The 18,762-nt window shown below is 36.9% G+C and overlaps 2 protein-coding genes across 3 annotated transcripts in view; one reads left to right on the top strand and one right to left on the bottom strand.

Annotated features, from left to right (window-relative positions):
• Nucleotides 1–18,762, bottom strand: part of LOC108718548 (disks large-associated protein 1-like) — a 208,135-nt gene that overhangs the window by 44,889 nt on the left and 144,484 nt on the right. The gene's annotated exons all lie outside the window — the stretch shown is intronic.
• LOC121394715 overlaps nt 1–18,762 on the top strand; it is a 40,341-nt gene that overhangs the window by 18,416 nt on the left and 3,163 nt on the right. Inside the window, exons 2-8 of the mRNA XM_041566387.1 lie at nt 15,937–16,018; nt 16,865–17,024; nt 17,305–17,409; nt 17,899–18,015; nt 18,162–18,239; nt 18,335–18,445; nt 18,566–18,706. Of these exons, the coding sequence (XP_041422321.1) occupies nt 15,949–16,018; nt 16,865–17,024; nt 17,305–17,409; nt 17,899–18,015; nt 18,162–18,239; nt 18,335–18,445; nt 18,566–18,706 (782 nt within the window). The 5' untranslated portion in view covers nt 15,937–15,948. The remainder of the gene's footprint in view (nt 1–15,936; nt 16,019–16,864; nt 17,025–17,304; nt 17,410–17,898; nt 18,016–18,161; nt 18,240–18,334; nt 18,446–18,565; nt 18,707–18,762) is intronic.

The following is an 18,762-nucleotide window of genomic DNA, read 5'->3' as shown; positions in this document are numbered from 1 at the left end:
CCTCCTGTGCCTTTACATACATCTCACAGCTAAATACATCTTTCAGTAATTTACAAATGTCTTCCCCAATTCTCCATACTACGGTTGCTGGCTTCTTCCCAAATACTTTTTTTTAAAGTCTTGTCTACTTCCCTCCCTGTAGTAATCTCCTCCCACTCATGCAGACATTTTCACTCTGTATTTATAGAATGCGTTGCTGATGCCTTCAGGGGTATGAAAACACTAACGCTTTCTCAAGACAGAAATACATTATGTAATCACTGGTTGTATTGTTTATAAAACGTTGCATAACCAGGAAGATATTTTATCTTACAGAATTTACTGGATATAAATAATAGCTGAAAGTCAGAGTAGCAGGGCTGGTGAAATATGAATGTGTTTAAATAAGTATCATGTGGTATAATAACCTGTGGGCTTTGTACACCCTACTCCTGACTTATACACTGTATGATACCATGTGTCTGACTAAACTAAGCACCGTATCACCATCATACATTAATTGTATTACTGTAGTTGATCACAGAAGCAAAATGTGCAGAGATCTATCTATCGTCATCTATTTATCTATCTATCCTTCGTCTATCTACCATCTTCTGTCCATCTTCTGTCTATCTATCTGTCTGTCTGTCTGTCTGTCTGTCTGCCTGCCTGCCTGTCTGTCTGTCTGTCTGTCTGTCTATCTATCACATTTCATCTATTTATCTATCTATCCTTCATCTATCTACTATCTATCTATCTATCTATCTATCTATCTATCTATCTATCTATCTATCTATCTATCTATCTATCTATCTATCTATCCTTCATCTATCTATCTATCTATCTATCTATCTATCTATCTATTATCATATTTCATCTATTTATCTATCTATACTTTGTCTATCTACCATCTACTTACTTCCAAAAGAACCCTGCTTTGAAACACCCTGAATTTGTGGTATCCCAGATTATGTGCCCATGATGTGTGGCCCTGTGCTTGTGCACTACGTCTATCTATCCACTATATCTTAAAATGTTGCAGAGGCGGGTCTAGCTGGCGGGGTGCCCTAGGCACCCCAGCTCGGCAGCTTGCCCCCATCCTCGTCTTTCGCACATGCGATTTAGCGGTGATTGCGTGTGCGTCAGCGTCATTTGCTCGTGTCCGTGCTGTTCATTCGCATGTCTAGTGCCAGGTCCAGTCTAGGGTTAGGCAGGACAGGTAGCAGCCCAGCGCCCCCCACTCTTTGCAACCTAAGCAGCTGGTTCTTCTGCCTTCCCCTATTTCCAGCCCTGTTGGCAACAATAAAATGTTCTGACACCAATATCCGTATGCATTTAATCCTGTTAGAGGTGGTTAGAAGTGAGAGAAGTGGATTTAACGAAAGTCGTTGCACACTTGATTGCGTTGGCTCACTAAGAGCAACATTATACCAGCACAAACTGATTTATTTTAGACGTAGCGTTATTATTGCCGCATTAATATATACACACACAAAACACATGCTTTGAACATGAATGCGATCTGCGGGACAGGGATTCTCATGAATGATCTTGGGGGAAGCCAAAGTTCCCCAGACTCTGAAGTGAGTTAGGCCACCTGGTAATATAAATAATCCAATAATCCTCCCCTTAGTCAATGGTGCAGGGAAAGCAGCTCTCTGCATCCCACCTACTGTATCTTCAATTTTAGCTACTGACTGCCTGTCGAGTAAGGAGAGGGGAAATAACTACAGGCAGGAAATTGAATCTGTCCTGCATTTGATTTAAGAAACAAGAAAGCCTTGAGAAAATGAACTTGTAAAAACCTCAATGTGGGATAATCTTGCACAGAGGGCTTTGTAAACACTCCTGCTTAACTCTCAAGCACAATTACCGTTGTACTGCTGGGGAACACTTCAGGATCACATCCCTGACTTCAGAAATGAGAAAGAAAATTTAAAGAACGAACAGGAAAAGCTTCATTGGATTTAGGAGAGGGAAGAGAGGGAGGCCATTTGCCCTAGGTCTATAACATCAACATAGGTTAAAGTACAAAAAAATATTATTTTGTGTATTAACTGCTATTAAGATGTTTCAGTAAATACACCAGTAATGTCCAACCTGCAGCCTAGAATGCTGGGAGTTGTAGTCAAACAACAGCTGAAGCCTTGCAGGTTGGACAATTTTTCCTTCATTAACACCAGCCTCGAGGAAAATAAAAAATGACTCCTGAATGAAAATATTACATAGTACTATTGTTTTTTTTATTACTGAAAGGGATTTAAATATAACAAATTGTATTTTGACATGTGCCTACATCTATGCCAGTATTTGTTTATAGTTATTTCCATGTATTTATGTAGAGAACTACAACTTAACTGGTGTGGGATACGTAATGCGGAAACCAGTTATTCAGAAAGCTCTGAATAACAGAAAGGTCATCTCCCATAGACTCTATTTTATCTAAATAATTCAAATGTTTAAAAATGATTTTGCTTTTTCTCTGTTATAATAAAACAGTAGCTTGTACTTGATCCCAACTAAGATGTAATTAATCCTTATTGGAGGCAAAACCAGCCTATCAAGTTTATTTAATATTTTTAGGATTTTGTAGTAGACTTAAGGTTTGAAGATCCAAACTACAGAAAGATCTATTGTATGGAAAAACCCCAGGTCCTGAGCATTCTGGATAACAGGTCCCATCCTGTATGTTAAAAATATTTACACTTTACATTTTCTATCCCTGCTCTATCTTCCTCCTTCTTATGTAAAAACAATATCAGTCACAATATTTTTTGTCATCGCTGGGAACACATGGCAAAACATTCAAACTTAAATAGTTATGGAAAGGTAGTGGGAAAGGATGCAAACTAAAAAAGACCACTGCATTTTCAAACTGAAGGGTGTTATGTCTGGTATAAAGTCTAAAAAAACACATATTATTTTTAGTCTTACCCAGCAGTCCTGAATGAAAACGACCCGATGCATAAGAAAATATTGTGTTTCAGTATTTACAAAGGCTACCAAATTCCTGAGACGCGGCTGTCAGTGATACATTAGCATGATACAGGAACTGAAGACTATTTTCAGTTCCCCAGGGCACAGATATACCCAATGCAATCTATCACAGCTCAGCAAACACTTGTTGTTCACTTTTTTCAGACAGTAATGATCCCTGTTGTTTCTAAGATGAAGAATGGATTGGATAAGTGATGGGGACACATAAAAGGAGCAGGGGAATCGTATTGAGAGATGCTCAATTTGGGCTTCCACCAGCATAAATGTCTTGGTTTCACACCAGGCCCTGCATTTTTGAATGATACAGAAGCACCTAGACAAAACCATTCACTTCCTGGCAATTATAATTGATTTTGAATGGAAATTTCTAATATTTTTTCCCGCTCCCATGCAGCAACACAACATTGGTGTGACGAAATATTAGAAATCTCCTTGTGTGTTATTACCCTTACATATGATCATTTTCTAATTTTGTATTCATAGATATAATGCTAAATACAAATCTATCCAAATATATACTGTTACCTGTGGGGAAGGTGACAAACGATAGCTTGTACTTGATCCCAACTAAGATAGAATTAATCCTTATTGGATGCAGAACAATCCCATTGGGTTTAATTGATGTTTCAAAGTTTTTTTTAGTACATTTAAGGTATGGAGATCCAAATTATGGAAAGATCCCTTATCCAGAAACCCCCCCAAGTCCAGAGCACTCTAGATAACAGGTCCCATACCTGAACATATCTTAGGTGGGGATGTTGATCAGGTGGCAAATCACTGTGTCCATCACCCAACTCTTTAGACTTATTGCAGTTAAGATCATTAGTAGTGCTGGCTCAAACCATTGGAAAGCTGTAAAGGGGTCAAGCAGGTGTAGGGCCACTTGAGCACCCTATCACCCTCCCCTGCTCACGCACCCTCCTCCTCCTGTTCACATCTCCCTCATCTACTCTACCCTGCTTCCTTGATCACTGGCATTTTCCCCAATTTCAGATGTGCCAGTGGCCGCCCCCTGAACTTTGCCACCCTATGCCTGGGCCTTTGTGAACTGCCCACAAATCCAGGCCTGAAGAAATATCAAAAAAAATATCCAGTATCATTAGTATGAACGCAGCAGAAATGCAGACAGTGTATTTAGGGGTTACAAAGGCTCAGCCTATGGTTAAGCACAACATTTCAGGTTGCCACGGTAGGAGGTTCAAGATTAGGCACATCTGATGTAATGTCTAAGGGGCAAATTTACTAAAGGACGAAGTGGCCGGCATATCGAAAATTCGCCAAAATGACACTTCCCAGGGACATCGTCATTTTACTACTGGGCATAGAGGACAATTCACTAGTGCTAATGAAGCTTTGTGCCCTTTCACCAGGTGAATTTTCGCTCAGGCGAAAGATCATTACTCCGCATATTCATTAAAGTGCGAATTTTCCAGTACGTTATCTCTTTCGCCAGTATCTGCTTCCCCAGGTTATACCAGGCGAACTGATAAGATGAAGCAACATCCTCCTCAATCTTATGTCAGTGACATCATATCCTGTATGCAGGTGTCATGAAAAACAAGACAAATTGCCAGCATTTTTTCCATATTTTAAAGAGGGATTATGTTGTAACTGTTCCATTTTTTTAACCATTTGTTTTAGGGTGGGCTCATGTCTAGGTCATTAGAATCTCTTTATTTTGCTTCCTTGGACATTTTTTTTTGTAATTCAAAATTTTTATTCATTTTCAAATATATTTATGTTGGCTTTGAAAAAGCCAACATCTTGATCTACTAGTTCAGCTCATTCTTCTTATTAGTGGTGCTTGCGAAGCAAAGCATCACTACTGTTATCTTGCAAACTTATTTTTATTCTTCTTCCGTATGAAAGTTTGGCGCGTAACTAGTCCCGCACCGTTTGTCCTAGACCCATGAATGAGGTGTCAAATCGTGCGGCTTAATCGGGAATGGGGTGGTATGACTTTTCTAAGGGGTGGGTGGTTAATTGCCCCTTGCGGGGGCAATTAACCACCCCGAAAAGTCCCATAGATTAACATTGAGGCCAACTTTTGACGGATTCTAGCGCAGAGAGGGAATCTTGTAGAAACGTTAAATTTACCACATTTGAAGAGGTTTGCGACCTGTGTCAGATGATACCCCACACGAGGGTATAAGTTTTACCCCCGGGGCAGGAGAGGTCCCCAAATTTGCCCCATTGACTTATAATGGGGAATTTATCGAATAATTAGTTTGTCGCAGACCCATGAATGAGGTGTCAAACCGTTCAGCTTATTCGGGAATGGGGTGTTGTGACTTTTCTGTCCTATTTTGGGGACCCAAAAAAGTGAGCGGAGCCGCAAACAACCAATCAGATTTTCCCTATTGACTTCAATGAGAAAATGTAAACAGCTGTAATTCTCACAGTAATAAAGCCAGAGCTCCCAAACTTGGCAACGTGGGTCACTGGGTGACTGCGGCCAAAATTTACAAAAAGTGGGCGGAGTCTACAACAGCCAATCAAATTTCAGCCATTCAATTAAATAGGAAAATTTTAAACTGCTGCCGCTCTTAGACGGTTAATGGCAGCCTCCTCAAAGTTGGCACAGTTGGTCACTGGGGGACTGGGATTAAAATTAAGAAAAGTGGGTGGAGCCAAAACCAACCAATCAGATTTCTTTGATTGGTTTTAATGGGAAAAATTAAGAAGGCTGCCATTCTCTCAGTATTGATGTCAGGGACCTTGAATATCACAAATGTGGTCGCTGGGGGTTTCCACTTCAAGTTTAGAAAAAGTGGGCGGAGCCACCAACAACCAATCAAATTTCATTCATTGATTTTCAATAGAAAAAAATAGAAATGCTGCCATTTTTACACATTAAATGACAGCATTCCCAAACTTTGGTATGTTAGTCACTGAGTGACTGTGGTTCACAATTAGGAAAAAAAGGGGCGGGGCAACAACAGCCAGTCAGATTTGGGCCTGAGTTTTGCCACGGCAAGCACCACTCACATTTTCTTCAGGAAATGTACCTCTCTAGTTCTTATTATTATTAGCGCCCCCCGGTTTTCTAAACGCTACTCCTTCTACAGTTTTAGGGGTACAAGCGCCAAACTTTCCACACCTATTCGCCTTATAGCAAAGTACGTTGCTTGCGCTTTAGTAAGCGATCCCACCCACTGCGCCCGTGCGGCGGACCACCGAAGACGCCTTTTTTCGTATTGACTTTGACAGGGAAAATTTTCAAATCGCTGCCGCTCGTACAGTTTTGAAGCTACATTCCCCAAACTCGGACCGCATCTTGTTGGTGCCACCCCGAATAAAAATATGTATTTTTGGGGGGCACCCCAAAGTGGGCGGAGCTACCAACAGCCAATGAAATTTTAGCAATTTTAAAAAACGCTACTCCTCCCAGAGTTTTAGGAGTACAATTATGAAACTTTGCACACTTGTTGGGCTCATACCCGAATAGGTTGCTTGTGCTCTGTTAAGCAATCCCACCCTCCGTGGCCCTGTGGCGGCCCCCCAAAGACCCCATTTTTTCCCATAGACTTTCATTGGAAAATTTGAAACTTTTGCCACTCGTACAGCATTAAAGTTACACTCACCAAACTTGGGTCACTTAGTCATGGGGTCAACCTGAAAAGTTCTGTCAAATTTTGGGGACTCCAAAAAGTGGGCGGAGCAACAAACAGCCAATCAGATTTTCCCTATTGACTTCAATGAGAAAATGTCAAACACTGTCATTCCCACAGTGTTAAAGCCAGAGACCCCAAACTTGGCACCATGGGTCACTGGGGTTAGAATTTGGAAAAGTGGGCGGAGTCTACCACAGCCAATCAAATATTAGCCATTTGTTTCAATGGGAAAAGTTAAAACTGTCGCCGCTCTTAGATTGTTCATGGGAGGGGCCTCAAACTTGGCACAGTTGGTCACTGGAGGACCGGGATCAAAATCTGGAAAAGTGGGTGGAGCCAAAAATAACCAATCAGATTTCTTTGATGATTTCAATGGGAAAAATTAAAATTGCTGCCATTTGCACGTTATTGCTGTCATGGACCTCGAATATCACAAATGTGGTCACTGGGTGTTTGCACTTCAAAGTTAGGAAAAGTGGGTGGAGCCACCAACAACCAATCAAATGTCATTCATTGATTTTCAAGAGAAAAACATAAAACTGCTGCCATTTTTACAGGTTTAATGTCATGATTCCGAAACCTTAAAGTGTTAGTCACTTGGTGACTCTGGTTCAGAATTAGGAAAAAAGGGGGGCGGGGCAACAACAGCCAATCGGACTTCAGCCATTGACCTTAATGAAAAACGCCAAATTGCTGCTATTATTATGGCCTCCATGCCAAGTGTCCCAAACTCAGCACAATTACTCACTGGGTGACTGTGGTCAAAATTTAGGAAAAGTGGGCGGAGCCAATAACAGCCAATCACATTTTACCTATTGACTTCAATGTAAAAGTTTCAAATACTACCATTCTCACAGTTTTAAAGCCAGAGGCCCCAAACTTGGTACAGACCATGACTGGGTGACTGGGGTTAAAATTCGGAAAACTGGGTGGAGCTTAAAACAGCCAATCAAATGTTACCTATTGCTAATCAATGTCAATATATAAGTTGCTGGCATTCTTTCACAGTTAATGGCAGGGACATCAAACTTGGCACAGTCGGTCACAGGGGGACTGGGATTAAAATTTTAAAAGTGGGTGGAGCCAAAAACAGCCAATCAGGTTTTTTGGATTGATTTTAATGGTACAATTTGATCTGCTTCAATTTTCACAGTTTTAAACCAGATTCTACCAACTTTGTGTACTCTCTATGCACCAGGGGCGACTGGCCCCAACACCTCTTGCGTTTCAAAGCCAACATCTTGTGGTTTCTTCAGAAACGACACCATCTAGTTTTTTTTGTAATTCTTCCTTGGACATTTTTAATAATCAGTGGCCACTTCAAGCATTTGCTCCAACATCTCTAATAAAGACGTCTATACGACCTTTATGTACCCGCCCTTTTCAAATTGATCTAAGCGTAAGTGTGTTAACGAAGTTTCTCTAGGAAGAAATAAACACTAACAAAAGTTTGCAGTGAAATGCTGGTGCTGACGAATTTCCAAGGCAAAAATTTGCATCAAAGTAAATCTGCCCCATGCTGTCACCATCTTGCCTTGCGCTGTGTATTGCACCACTGGTTTCTCTTTACAATTGCTGGTTTATAATACCCAAAGAAAGACTAGGGGGTCCCCAATAATCTGCTCAGCCTCCAGGATAAAGTGTAAAATGTTTTCTAGTAACAATATATTTGCACGTGGTTTTAGACCAACCAACTTCCAAAATCTAATGAGAATAATTGTATTTTCAATTTCCTTTTGTTTATATGAAGGTTTGGACAGAATGTCCTGTTGAATAAAATGCCCTACAATAGCAGATGGTCCACTCACCACGTGCACATTATTTCCTTGTCTCTCTGGTAAGAATGCAAACAAAGCTGGCTGCGCTTTACATGTTTTCTCAGCCAGAAGTAAAGTTCAGCTCTTGGGAACAAAGTAATGCACATTACCTCACCCTCCAGCCGCCCACTCCAAACATACGATTACAGTAAATCCAGCCCTATTCTTCCTTGGTCACCCTTGAGCGGCGCAGCACAGACTGTGCACAGCAAAGCTTTTATAGACAGCCATGTTTACTGGTTCAGCACTGCTTGCCCTGGGTTTGGGGGGACTTTTTATTTAACTGCACTAGTAGAAAAATCATAGCAGCAGTGTATAAAGTAAAAATGACTCTATTTTCATGTGTTTCATTGGCTAAACCTGCTCAGGAAATAGTTTCTTCTGCACATAGAACCATATTTACCTACAGTTTGAATCAAGTTTACCACAGTTCACCAGTGGAGAACTCAACTGCTCTCTATGCTCTTGTTTAGGCTTTTTTAAGACCATATTTACCTGAAGGTGAAGTCTATTTTCAGCACTTGATAAATATATACCCTAGAGAGTTTTATTTATCCATGTTTGTATTTTTTCCACTTTGCGCTGCCTTTTCAGGAAAGTTTTTTCTGTACAGAGTGTTATTTATAACTATATTTGCTTTTTGGGGCTGCCATACTGCACACTCTACTGAGGGTTCATAGAGGATCATCTATAGACTCTAATGATACATTTACCTTAATGGACATGAAGATGGTGCTGCCTAGCAGTAACCTAAACATCTCTCAGATATTGGACAAAAAATAACGTATTATTACAACTTTTTTAAAATCATGAATGTCATGTCCTTTATTAAAAGATCTAAATATAATAAAGCATGAACGAAAGAAAGCACTTACAAAAAGTACAAATACCATGAAACCCTCTAAAAATTCCAGTTTTTCGGACAATTACTTGCGAAGAAAAAAGTCTGATTGACTAAAAAAAAGTCCAAAAAGTTCAGCGCAGCTCCCATTGACTTCTATAGGACTGCGACAGCTTTTACTTGCAGAAGAAAAAACCTCGTCTTTAGTTAAAAAAAAATTTGATTGTGAAAAAAAAAAAATAGAAATTTAAATATTATTAAATAGGCCCGTATGTGTTATGTGGAGTCTCTGTAGAGTCAAACTACATCCTAGGATTGTATGGGACTTTTCTGGTTATATAACTTTCTAAACCTTATGTCTGTTCATATACATGGATATATATACATATATATCCTGAAGATGGCCTCATGTGGACCGAAACGCGTGATGCACTATGCAATATTAAAGATGCACTGAAACGCGTTTATCTATTGTTGCCTTTAGTGCTTTTGTCGACTGATATATTTAGGGGCACATTTACTAAGGGTCGAATATAAGGATTTTACTTTGAGGGTCAGATATCGAGGGTTAATTAACCCTCGATATTCGATCCTCGAAGTAAAATCCTTCGAATATCGTAGGTTTGCGAAGTAGGTTTGCGAAGTATGTAGTCAAAGTTTTTTTAAAGAGACAGTACTTCGACTATCGAATGGTCGAATAGTCGAACGATTTTTAGTTCGAATCGTTCGAACTGAAGTCGAAGGTCATAGTAGCCTATTCAATGGTCGAAGTACCCAAAAAAAACTTCGAAATTCAACGTTTTTTTACTTTGAATCCATCACTCGAGCTTAGTAAATGTGCCCCATAGAGTACACTGTCAAGAATGATAGAGATAGCTGTATCATTTATATTCAATGGTGTAACTAATGGTGGCCCCAAAGGGGTGCAGGCCAGGCCCCTGCACCCCTAGTAGATATGCCTCTGTTTATTATGCTAGACAGACAGATATATATATAGGTACATTTATAGGTACAGATAGAATAGACAGAGACAGATACTTATTTTCAACATTTTACTGAAAACGCTCTCCCAGATCAGTACAGGTATGGGACCTGTTATCCAGAATGCTTGGGACCTGGGGTTTTTCAGATAACAGGTCTTTCTGTAATTTGGATCTTCATACCTTAAGTCTACTAGAAAATCATGTAAACATTAAATAAACCAAACATCTGGTTTTGCCTCCAATAAGGACTAGTTACATCTTAGTTTCGATCAAGTTTAAGGCAATGTTTTATTATTACAGAGAAAAAGGAAATCATTTTTTATAATTTGGATTATTTGGATAAAACAGAGTCTGTGGGAGACAGCCTTTGCGTAATTCTGAGCTTTTTGAATAATGGGTTTCCATATAACGGATCCCATACCTGTACTGTACAAATAACAATAGGAAAATAACTATTGACCATGCTTCGTATATACCATGACAAAAGAACAAGAATGCTCTTGACAGGAAAATGGGCTCCAGAGGCTTCGCTGACCTTACTTATCCCACAGTTTCCCAATAAGACAAGCTCATGGTGAATATTTTTTCACATCTAGTCTGCTTTCTTACCACAGGAACAAATCAAAGCATTCCTCAATCCGACTGGGGCAGGATAGGCTCAGGAATGCATAAGTAAATACAGTAGATTTCCCTTAGAGCTTTCCTTATGAGTTGCCTAGACTAGACTCTTGTAGCTTTGAGGTGACAGCGGTGAGGCTGGATCTGTATAGAAAACTGACTCCGTATTTAATCACAGAGCAATGGAATTCTAACACAGCTCCAGGGACTGCAGAAAGGCCTTGTGCCCCATCACAATTTAGCAAACATGGTAACATTCACTAGCATCAATAAGAATTTGTAACTGCAAGTTTTTTAAAATATAGATTTTCAAACAGATTATTACAAGTAGGGGGTTATTTACTAAACTCCTAATACCCGAAAATACCTGAAATCCGAAAAATGTGTGTTTTTTTTGTGTGTTATAATAGGCTTTTAAAAAAAATCACAAATTTTTCGGAATTTATTAAACCCCGAGTATTAAATGCCCGAATATAAAAATAAATTTTTGGTTGTGTCGGGGGTTTCGGGAAATTTCACAATGTTTTTGGAGCTTTCGGGGGAAAACTCGGAAAATTCTGAGTTTTCGGGGAAAATTCACAGAAAAATCATGAAAATCTGAACTTTTCCCGCAAAGGTAATTTTCAGGAAAATGTAATAATAAATAAGCGTTAAAAACCCGAGCAGCTTAGATTGGAGTTTGTAGCAGCCAATATTGAGATAAATTCAGACCTTGATAAATAACCCCCTAAATGTATTTATAAGTGCACAATGCAGTTATTTTACAGGTAGAGAATATTATATACACCCAGCCCCATTTATCATTATTATTACTGCTCCTGTAATATTAAACTCAAATGCCTAAAACAACCGCAAGTTCTTGGAACTTGACTGAAAGTTGCAAAACAGACTCATAAAGGCACAAATGTTTGGTGGTGGTGCTCCCTCTCGTGGCTAGAGAAGTGAAGTAACTGGATGGGAATATTTCAACGTTCGTCACTTAACATTGTCCATCTATATCATTGTCCATCTATATCATATAACGCAATACTTTTATTAAAGGGGTTGTTTACCTTTGAATTCATTTTTAGTATGATGTAGAGAGTGATATTCGGAGACAATTTGAAATTGGTTTGCATTTTTTATCATTTGTGGTTTTTTATTCAGCAGCTCTCCAGTTGGCAATTTCAGCAATCTGGTTGCTAGGGTCCAAGTTACCCTAGCAACCATCCATTGATTTAAAATAAGAAACTGGAATATGAATAGAAGAGGGCTTAAATAGAAAGAAGATTAACAAAAAGCAGCAATAGCAATACATTTGTAGCCTTACAGAGTATTTATTTTTTTAGATGGGGCAAGTGACCCCCATTTGAAAGCTGGAGAGAGTCAGAAGAAGGAGGCAAATAATTAAAAAACTAGTAAAGAAATAATATAGGCCAATTAAAAAATTGCTTAGGATTGACCATTCTAAAACATACAGATACAGGACATGATATACAAAATGCTTGGGACCTGGGGTTTTTCGGATAACGGATCTTTCTGTATTTTGGATCTTCATATATTTAGAAAATCTAGGTAAACGTTAAATAAACCCAATAGGCTGGTTTTGCTTCCAATAAGGATAATGATTAATTGTATCTTAGTTTGGATCAAGTACAAGGTACTATTATATTATTACAGTATTACAATATTTGGATTATTTAGGAGCTTTGTGGATAACAGGTTTCTTAATAATGGATCCTTTACCTGTACTAAAAGTTATCTTAAAGGTGAACCACTCATTTAACACATGAAAAGGCTATTATATGCTACATCACTAAAAGACCCAGAATGATCATTGTCCTTACCAGGAAACACATTTCACCCTGTAGCTATCCAGTTGTTAAACTACAAGCCCCAGCATCCCCTGCTATTGCATATATCTATTACTGGATTTAAATGCTGCTACCCAAGCTTAGATGTTTTGTCACTGTGACTTTTCAGTAAAAGGCACTTCATAAAAATGCAGGAAAATGTTTTAATTATCTTTTATTAAACAGCACCAACACATTAACAGTGATTGTGAATAACTGATTCTACACTATTATGACTAGGGCTCATACACATGGGTCCTTATTAATATTAGGACTATACAGGTATAAGATCCATTATCCAGAAACCTGTTAAGGAAAGGCCATCTCCCACATAGACTCCATTTTAATCAATTCAACATTTTACAAATTATTTACTTTGTCTCAGTAATAATAAAACAGTACCTTGTGCTTTATTCTACAAGAATCCAGACAAGATATGGAGATGCAAATTCCCCTGAGTCCCTAGCATTCTGGATAACAGGTTCCATACCTGTATAATAAATGCATAAAAACATTCCATACAAGTGCATTATGCTGCATTCATTTATACGTTCCTATACCTGCTTAAGTTTAAAATGTAATTCTCCAATACATAATTTGTGGTTATGAAGCCTGGAAATTATAGAGGGGTACAATTTTCTCTAGAGAATTACACCTGTTTGCCATACTAGGTTTGATTCCATTGACTGTCATGACTCTTTCCTTTTCTCCATATTATATCTGCTATTTTCCTTTTTATATTTGCGGTGCATTTTCCTTATGGAATCAATAAAATACAATAATAGAGTTATAAAAAAAGAGGGTAGCTGAAAGTAAACAGGTTTCTGTATAACGGGTCCAGTACCTTGGAAATGTAATGGCAGAATTGCCCTGCTAACTAAATAACTTTAGCTGATTTGTTTTCTCTGTGAGATTCACCCTTCAATCTTATGCATTTTAACATATTTATTTCAGTCAAGTGAAGAATGTAAATGTATATGTATAAAACCAATCTATTTATTATTTGAGTGACATTTTTGCCTGCAAACTACAGGGTTTTAATAAATGCATCAAATTACATAGAACATCCATTTTGATGGAAGTTTTTTTATTCATTTTTATTCAGTTGGGTTAAAACTGTTCATGCTCTATAAGTATCATTAGCTGTTTAAACTGGTTCTAACGTTACATCACAATGCTGGGTTATAGCATTACATCACAATGCTGGGTTATTGCATTACATCACATAGACTGTGTCATGTGACCAGCAGGTGACATTGTGACATCATAGATATGTAGCTACTTGTTTATCTACACACTGTTCTTGTGCTCAGTTCGTAGTTTTCACTTGGACGAGACGCATTGGAGAATAGAAGAGAATAATAAGAGCTTATTTTGAGTACTTATTTTTTCCCTTTTTATTCTTCATTGTGATTCATTTCATTCTATCCAATACTTAAAAGAATTTAAGGTAAGACATTTTTCATCTCCAGATATTAGGAAATTAGTTAATTATGGTAGAGAGACAGATAGAATAGACAGAGATAGATACTTGTTTACACACAGGTTTCTGTATAACGGGTCCAGTACCTTGGAAATGTAATGGCAGAATTGCCCTGCTAACTAGATAACTTTAGTTTATTTTTTTTCTTTGTGAGTTTCACCCTTTCATCTTATGCATTTTATCATATTTATTTGAGTCAAGTGAAGTGAATGTAAATGTATATGTATAAAACCAATTTATTTATTATTTGAGTGAGATTTTTGCCTGCAAAACTACAGGGTTTTAATAAATGCATCCAATTACATATAAAACCATTTTGATGGAAGTTTATTTTTTCATTTGTATTCAGTTGGGTTAAAATTATTCATGCTCTATAAGTATCATTAGCTGTTTAATCTGGTTCTAACATTATATCACAATGCTGGGTTATAGCATTACATCACAATGCTGGGTTAAAGAATTTCATCACAAAGACTGTGTCATGTGACCAGCAGGTGACAGTGTGACATCATAGATATGTAGCTACTTGTTTATCTACACACTGTTCTTGTGCTCAGTTCGTAGTTTTCACTCGGACGAGAAGCATCGGAGAATAGAAGAGAATAATAAGAGCTTATTTTGAGTACTTATTTTTTCCCTTTTTATTCTTCATTGCGATTCATTTCATTCCATCCAATATTTAAAAGAACTTAAGGTAGGAAATTATTCATCTCCAGATATTAGGAAAGTTAGTTTTTGCATTAAGGCAGGCTAGCCTTTTTCCAGTTTTTTTCTGCCAATATCAGTAACATTTAGAGGGGTAAATATTAATACTGGTGATGCCACTTGGTACAGTTTATGTCATGTTACCAGCAGGCTTGTTTATTTATTTTCTTCTTTTCCTTCAGAATGAAATTCCTTAGACTTTTATTTCCTCCCATTATTACAAGAACTGTTACAAGATCTTGAAAATATAATGGGAGAACTGCCCTAACTAAATAACTGTTATATATGATGCACCCAGCAATCATTAGCAGATTTGTTTCCTCTAAACCAATCACCATTTAGGGGGGGTTATTCTTTAAACTCTGAATATTAAAATCTTGAAAAACGAGTTTTTCTCACAAGAAAAGTGATCCACCAGCTCAGACCTTTTGAGGTCCTGCATAAATATGATATTTGTATAAAACCAGTTGATTAATTAATATGATATTGCACCCTGCAAAGTGCTTTTATCCCTGCAAAGTGCAGTGTTTTTATAAATGTATAAAATAACATGTAAAACAGCTTTGATGGAATTAAATTTTTTTTTATTCAGTTGGGTTAAAAATGATCATGCTCTATAAGTATCATTACCTGTCATAACTGGTTAAAACTGGTTATAACATTACATCACAAAGACTGTGTCATGTGACCAGCAGGTGACATCATAAATGTGTAGCTTGTTGTTTATCTATGCACTGTTCTTGTGCTCAGTCTAAAGTTTTACCATTGGACGAGAAGCATCAGGAGGCATAAGAAGTGAAGGATAAACACTTATCTTGAGTGCTTATTTTTTCCCTTTTTATACTTCATTGTAATTCATATATCATTCCATCCAACATTTAAAAGAACTTAAAGTAGGAAATGACTAACATTTGGGTATTATTTAATAGAAAATAAGATGAACCAATGTTTTCATTGAATATGATCTATTAAAAAAATGTAAATAAATACAGATGATTTTTATTAGGTGTTTGAATCCTTTACATCCATCCAATAATTATTTTCTTTCTTATATCTTTCTATACCAGAACTAGAAGAACATGAATTCATTATCTATCATATGGATTATCGTATTTGGACTTTATCATCTTTTCTACCAATCTACGTCAGGTAAATAGAGAATGTGAACTCAAATTCCTTAATTAGTCCTAAGTTCTGCCAAGCATTACAGTTTATGGTTAATAGGACATCTTAGGACAGTTTCTTTATATAGTTTCTGTATACCACACCTGAATTAAAATTATGATAGCTGTTCTAAAATTAAAAAAAAACAACTTAAATATAAATCAATAAGCATGGCTTGTTTGTAGTGTATATAACTTGAACATAGCCTATAGATTTATATTGTTTTAAATTAAAATTCCCAATGAATTATGATTTAAAGCTTCAAAACCAAATTTTTACTGCAGTTAAATATTTTTTTGAAGGGAAAACACAAATGTTTAACGTTTTATAAGTGCAAACAATTTGAAAAAAAAAAACTGTATACAAAAGCTTGTGAGTTTGTGTAGAAGCCTATGGGAGTTGTCATAGGCAAATTTTAAGTAATTTTTTTTAAATTTGAGTTTAAAAAAAACAAAACACTATTTTGAGAGTTTGTAGATCCATTGAAAATATAAATTTGATGTATTTCGGTTATTTTTATGGTTTTATTCAATCAAGTTTATTTCGATGAAAATTTGTTAATAAATAAGCAAAATTTGAGCAAATTTTTGATTTAAGTCAATTTAAACAAAAACTGTTAATTTCCCAAGTTCAAATTTTGATTAGTACACATCCAGGCTATAACTTCCACTAAATTATTACAAATGAATCTTCTCATTCAGTGCGCAGTTCCTAGTTTTTAATATCATCCCATTTTGCCACTATTTTGTTCTAAAAACTGTAGCTTAAAGTAGCAACAGACGTTTTATTGAAAAATGTTCTTAAATGCTTTCGCTTTTTCCCCTCCTTTAGCTTTTGAGATAAACGGTTTTGATGAAACACTTGATGAACCTAGAATCCAGTGGAAGAGAAGTGTTAATGGAACTGAAGAAGATTTAAATAGAAAACATGTAATTCCAATAGTGGTAATAGTGGTAATGCTGACATTTCCTGTGCTTGGTATTATTGTATGGTAAGCCACTTTACTTACAGGGGTATTAAATATATATTATATATAGTGACATAATTAGACATTACTGGGTCCCACAGCACAATATTTTGGCTCATTCATATGACTAGATGCTGCCAGAACCAATTAAAACATTATCAGTACACTATAATACAACATTAAACCCCAGGCAGCAACAGTGGGCGTCCTCGTTTAAATCAGCATAAGATATAATTGTGCTACAAGGCTGCTAATGTTATACACATCCACTAAAACTTCACAAACTTTTCTTATGTCACTACAGGTTAGTATATGTAAAAATAAAGCAGAAGAAGAAAGTGGTTCACGATGTTGAAAACCCACCGGTGGCAGCACAGCCAGAGGAAACATCTCCTGAAAGCCCCAACAGGTTTGTAAACCTCAGCATTTCACCTACAGTTGTAGCTTTGACTTTATAAACATACAGTAAGATTCAATAAACTGGTCTTTGTTTTAGTTTCAGGAGAGTGTGCAAAAAAATTGACATAGAGAACCCACCAGAAACAGTTCCTTTGCAACAAACGACATCAGCCAAAAGCCATGTTAGGTTTGTAGGCCTCAATGTACTATATTCTTCCACTTAAGCCATTGGTAATGTGATGTTCTAGCTTACAATTTAATAGAAGAGTCACAATTTTCCATTATTTAAATACAGGCAGCAAATAGATTTTTCTATTGCTGTAAAATAAAAATAATAGCATACATTATTCTGTTTGGGAAGAATTAGGTCCCTTTTTTGTAAAGTCATATAAACCATGTTAGAATGCTAAGATTTATACAAATATTATTTACCAAATTACACGCACATCCTCTCTCAGGGAAGAATCCTCAGCCCTAATTTTCTTTTTCATTTATTTAGTTCTGCGCTGAAAAAATGTAAGAGAAAGAAGCAGAAGAAAGAAGTTGCTGATGCAAAGGAACCACCAATGACAGCTGAGCTTAAGCATAAAGCAAAGGCAGCTGAAGATGTTATTAGGTATGTTAGCCTAAATTAACTATATTTGTGGCTTCTCTTCAAACTTAGCTATAAAATATGTACTCTGTGTACTTTTAGTACTTTCTTTTGCATGACCAATATACACGCACTAAGCACCAATAAACCCTACTTTTTGGTCATTTCAGGTCTGTGGAAACAGTAGATAATATTGAGACGCCTTCTGAGGCAGCACAGCCAGAGGAAAACACAAAAACTGCTAAAAGGTATGTAGGCCTCAACTAACTATATCTCCCACCTAAGGAAAATATGTCATGAATGACTGCTTAGAATTACCAATACATCTTTTATTTGTTTTTAGATCTGTGAATAAAGAAAGAAGGCGAAAGAAGAAGATAAAGAAACCAGTTGTGAAAGTAGAGAACCTACCAGTGACTGTACAGTCTGAAGCAGCAACTGAAAGCCCTAATAGGTTTGTACCAACCCGTTATATAGTTTCCTTTTCATTAGAATATTAACTGATTATATATATATACCCCAAAAGCAAACGAAAGACATTCTGATGATGTTTACACTTTTCTATTTTTTACAGTGAAAAGAAAGAGAAAAAAGAGGCCCCTTCCAGCATTCCAGAACCTAAAAGTGGTGCTTTTTCACCAGTTAATGCTTTCAGCTTACTGGAGTCTTTGGTGTTGTTACCGAAAAAACCTTCTGAGAATAAGAAACGTAAAAAGTGAGTTTGCTTGGCATGGCATGTGATATATTAGTAGAATATAGGGATGCACTGAA

The sequence above is a fragment of the Xenopus laevis genome, chromosome 6L, assembly GCF_017654675.1.
Source record: "Xenopus laevis strain J_2021 chromosome 6L, Xenopus_laevis_v10.1, whole genome shotgun sequence".
NCBI classification, from domain to species: Eukaryota; Metazoa; Chordata; class Amphibia; order Anura; family Pipidae; genus Xenopus; species Xenopus laevis.
The sequence above is the reverse complement of the archived record's forward strand: the minus strand, read 5'-3'. Positions and strand labels throughout refer to the sequence as shown.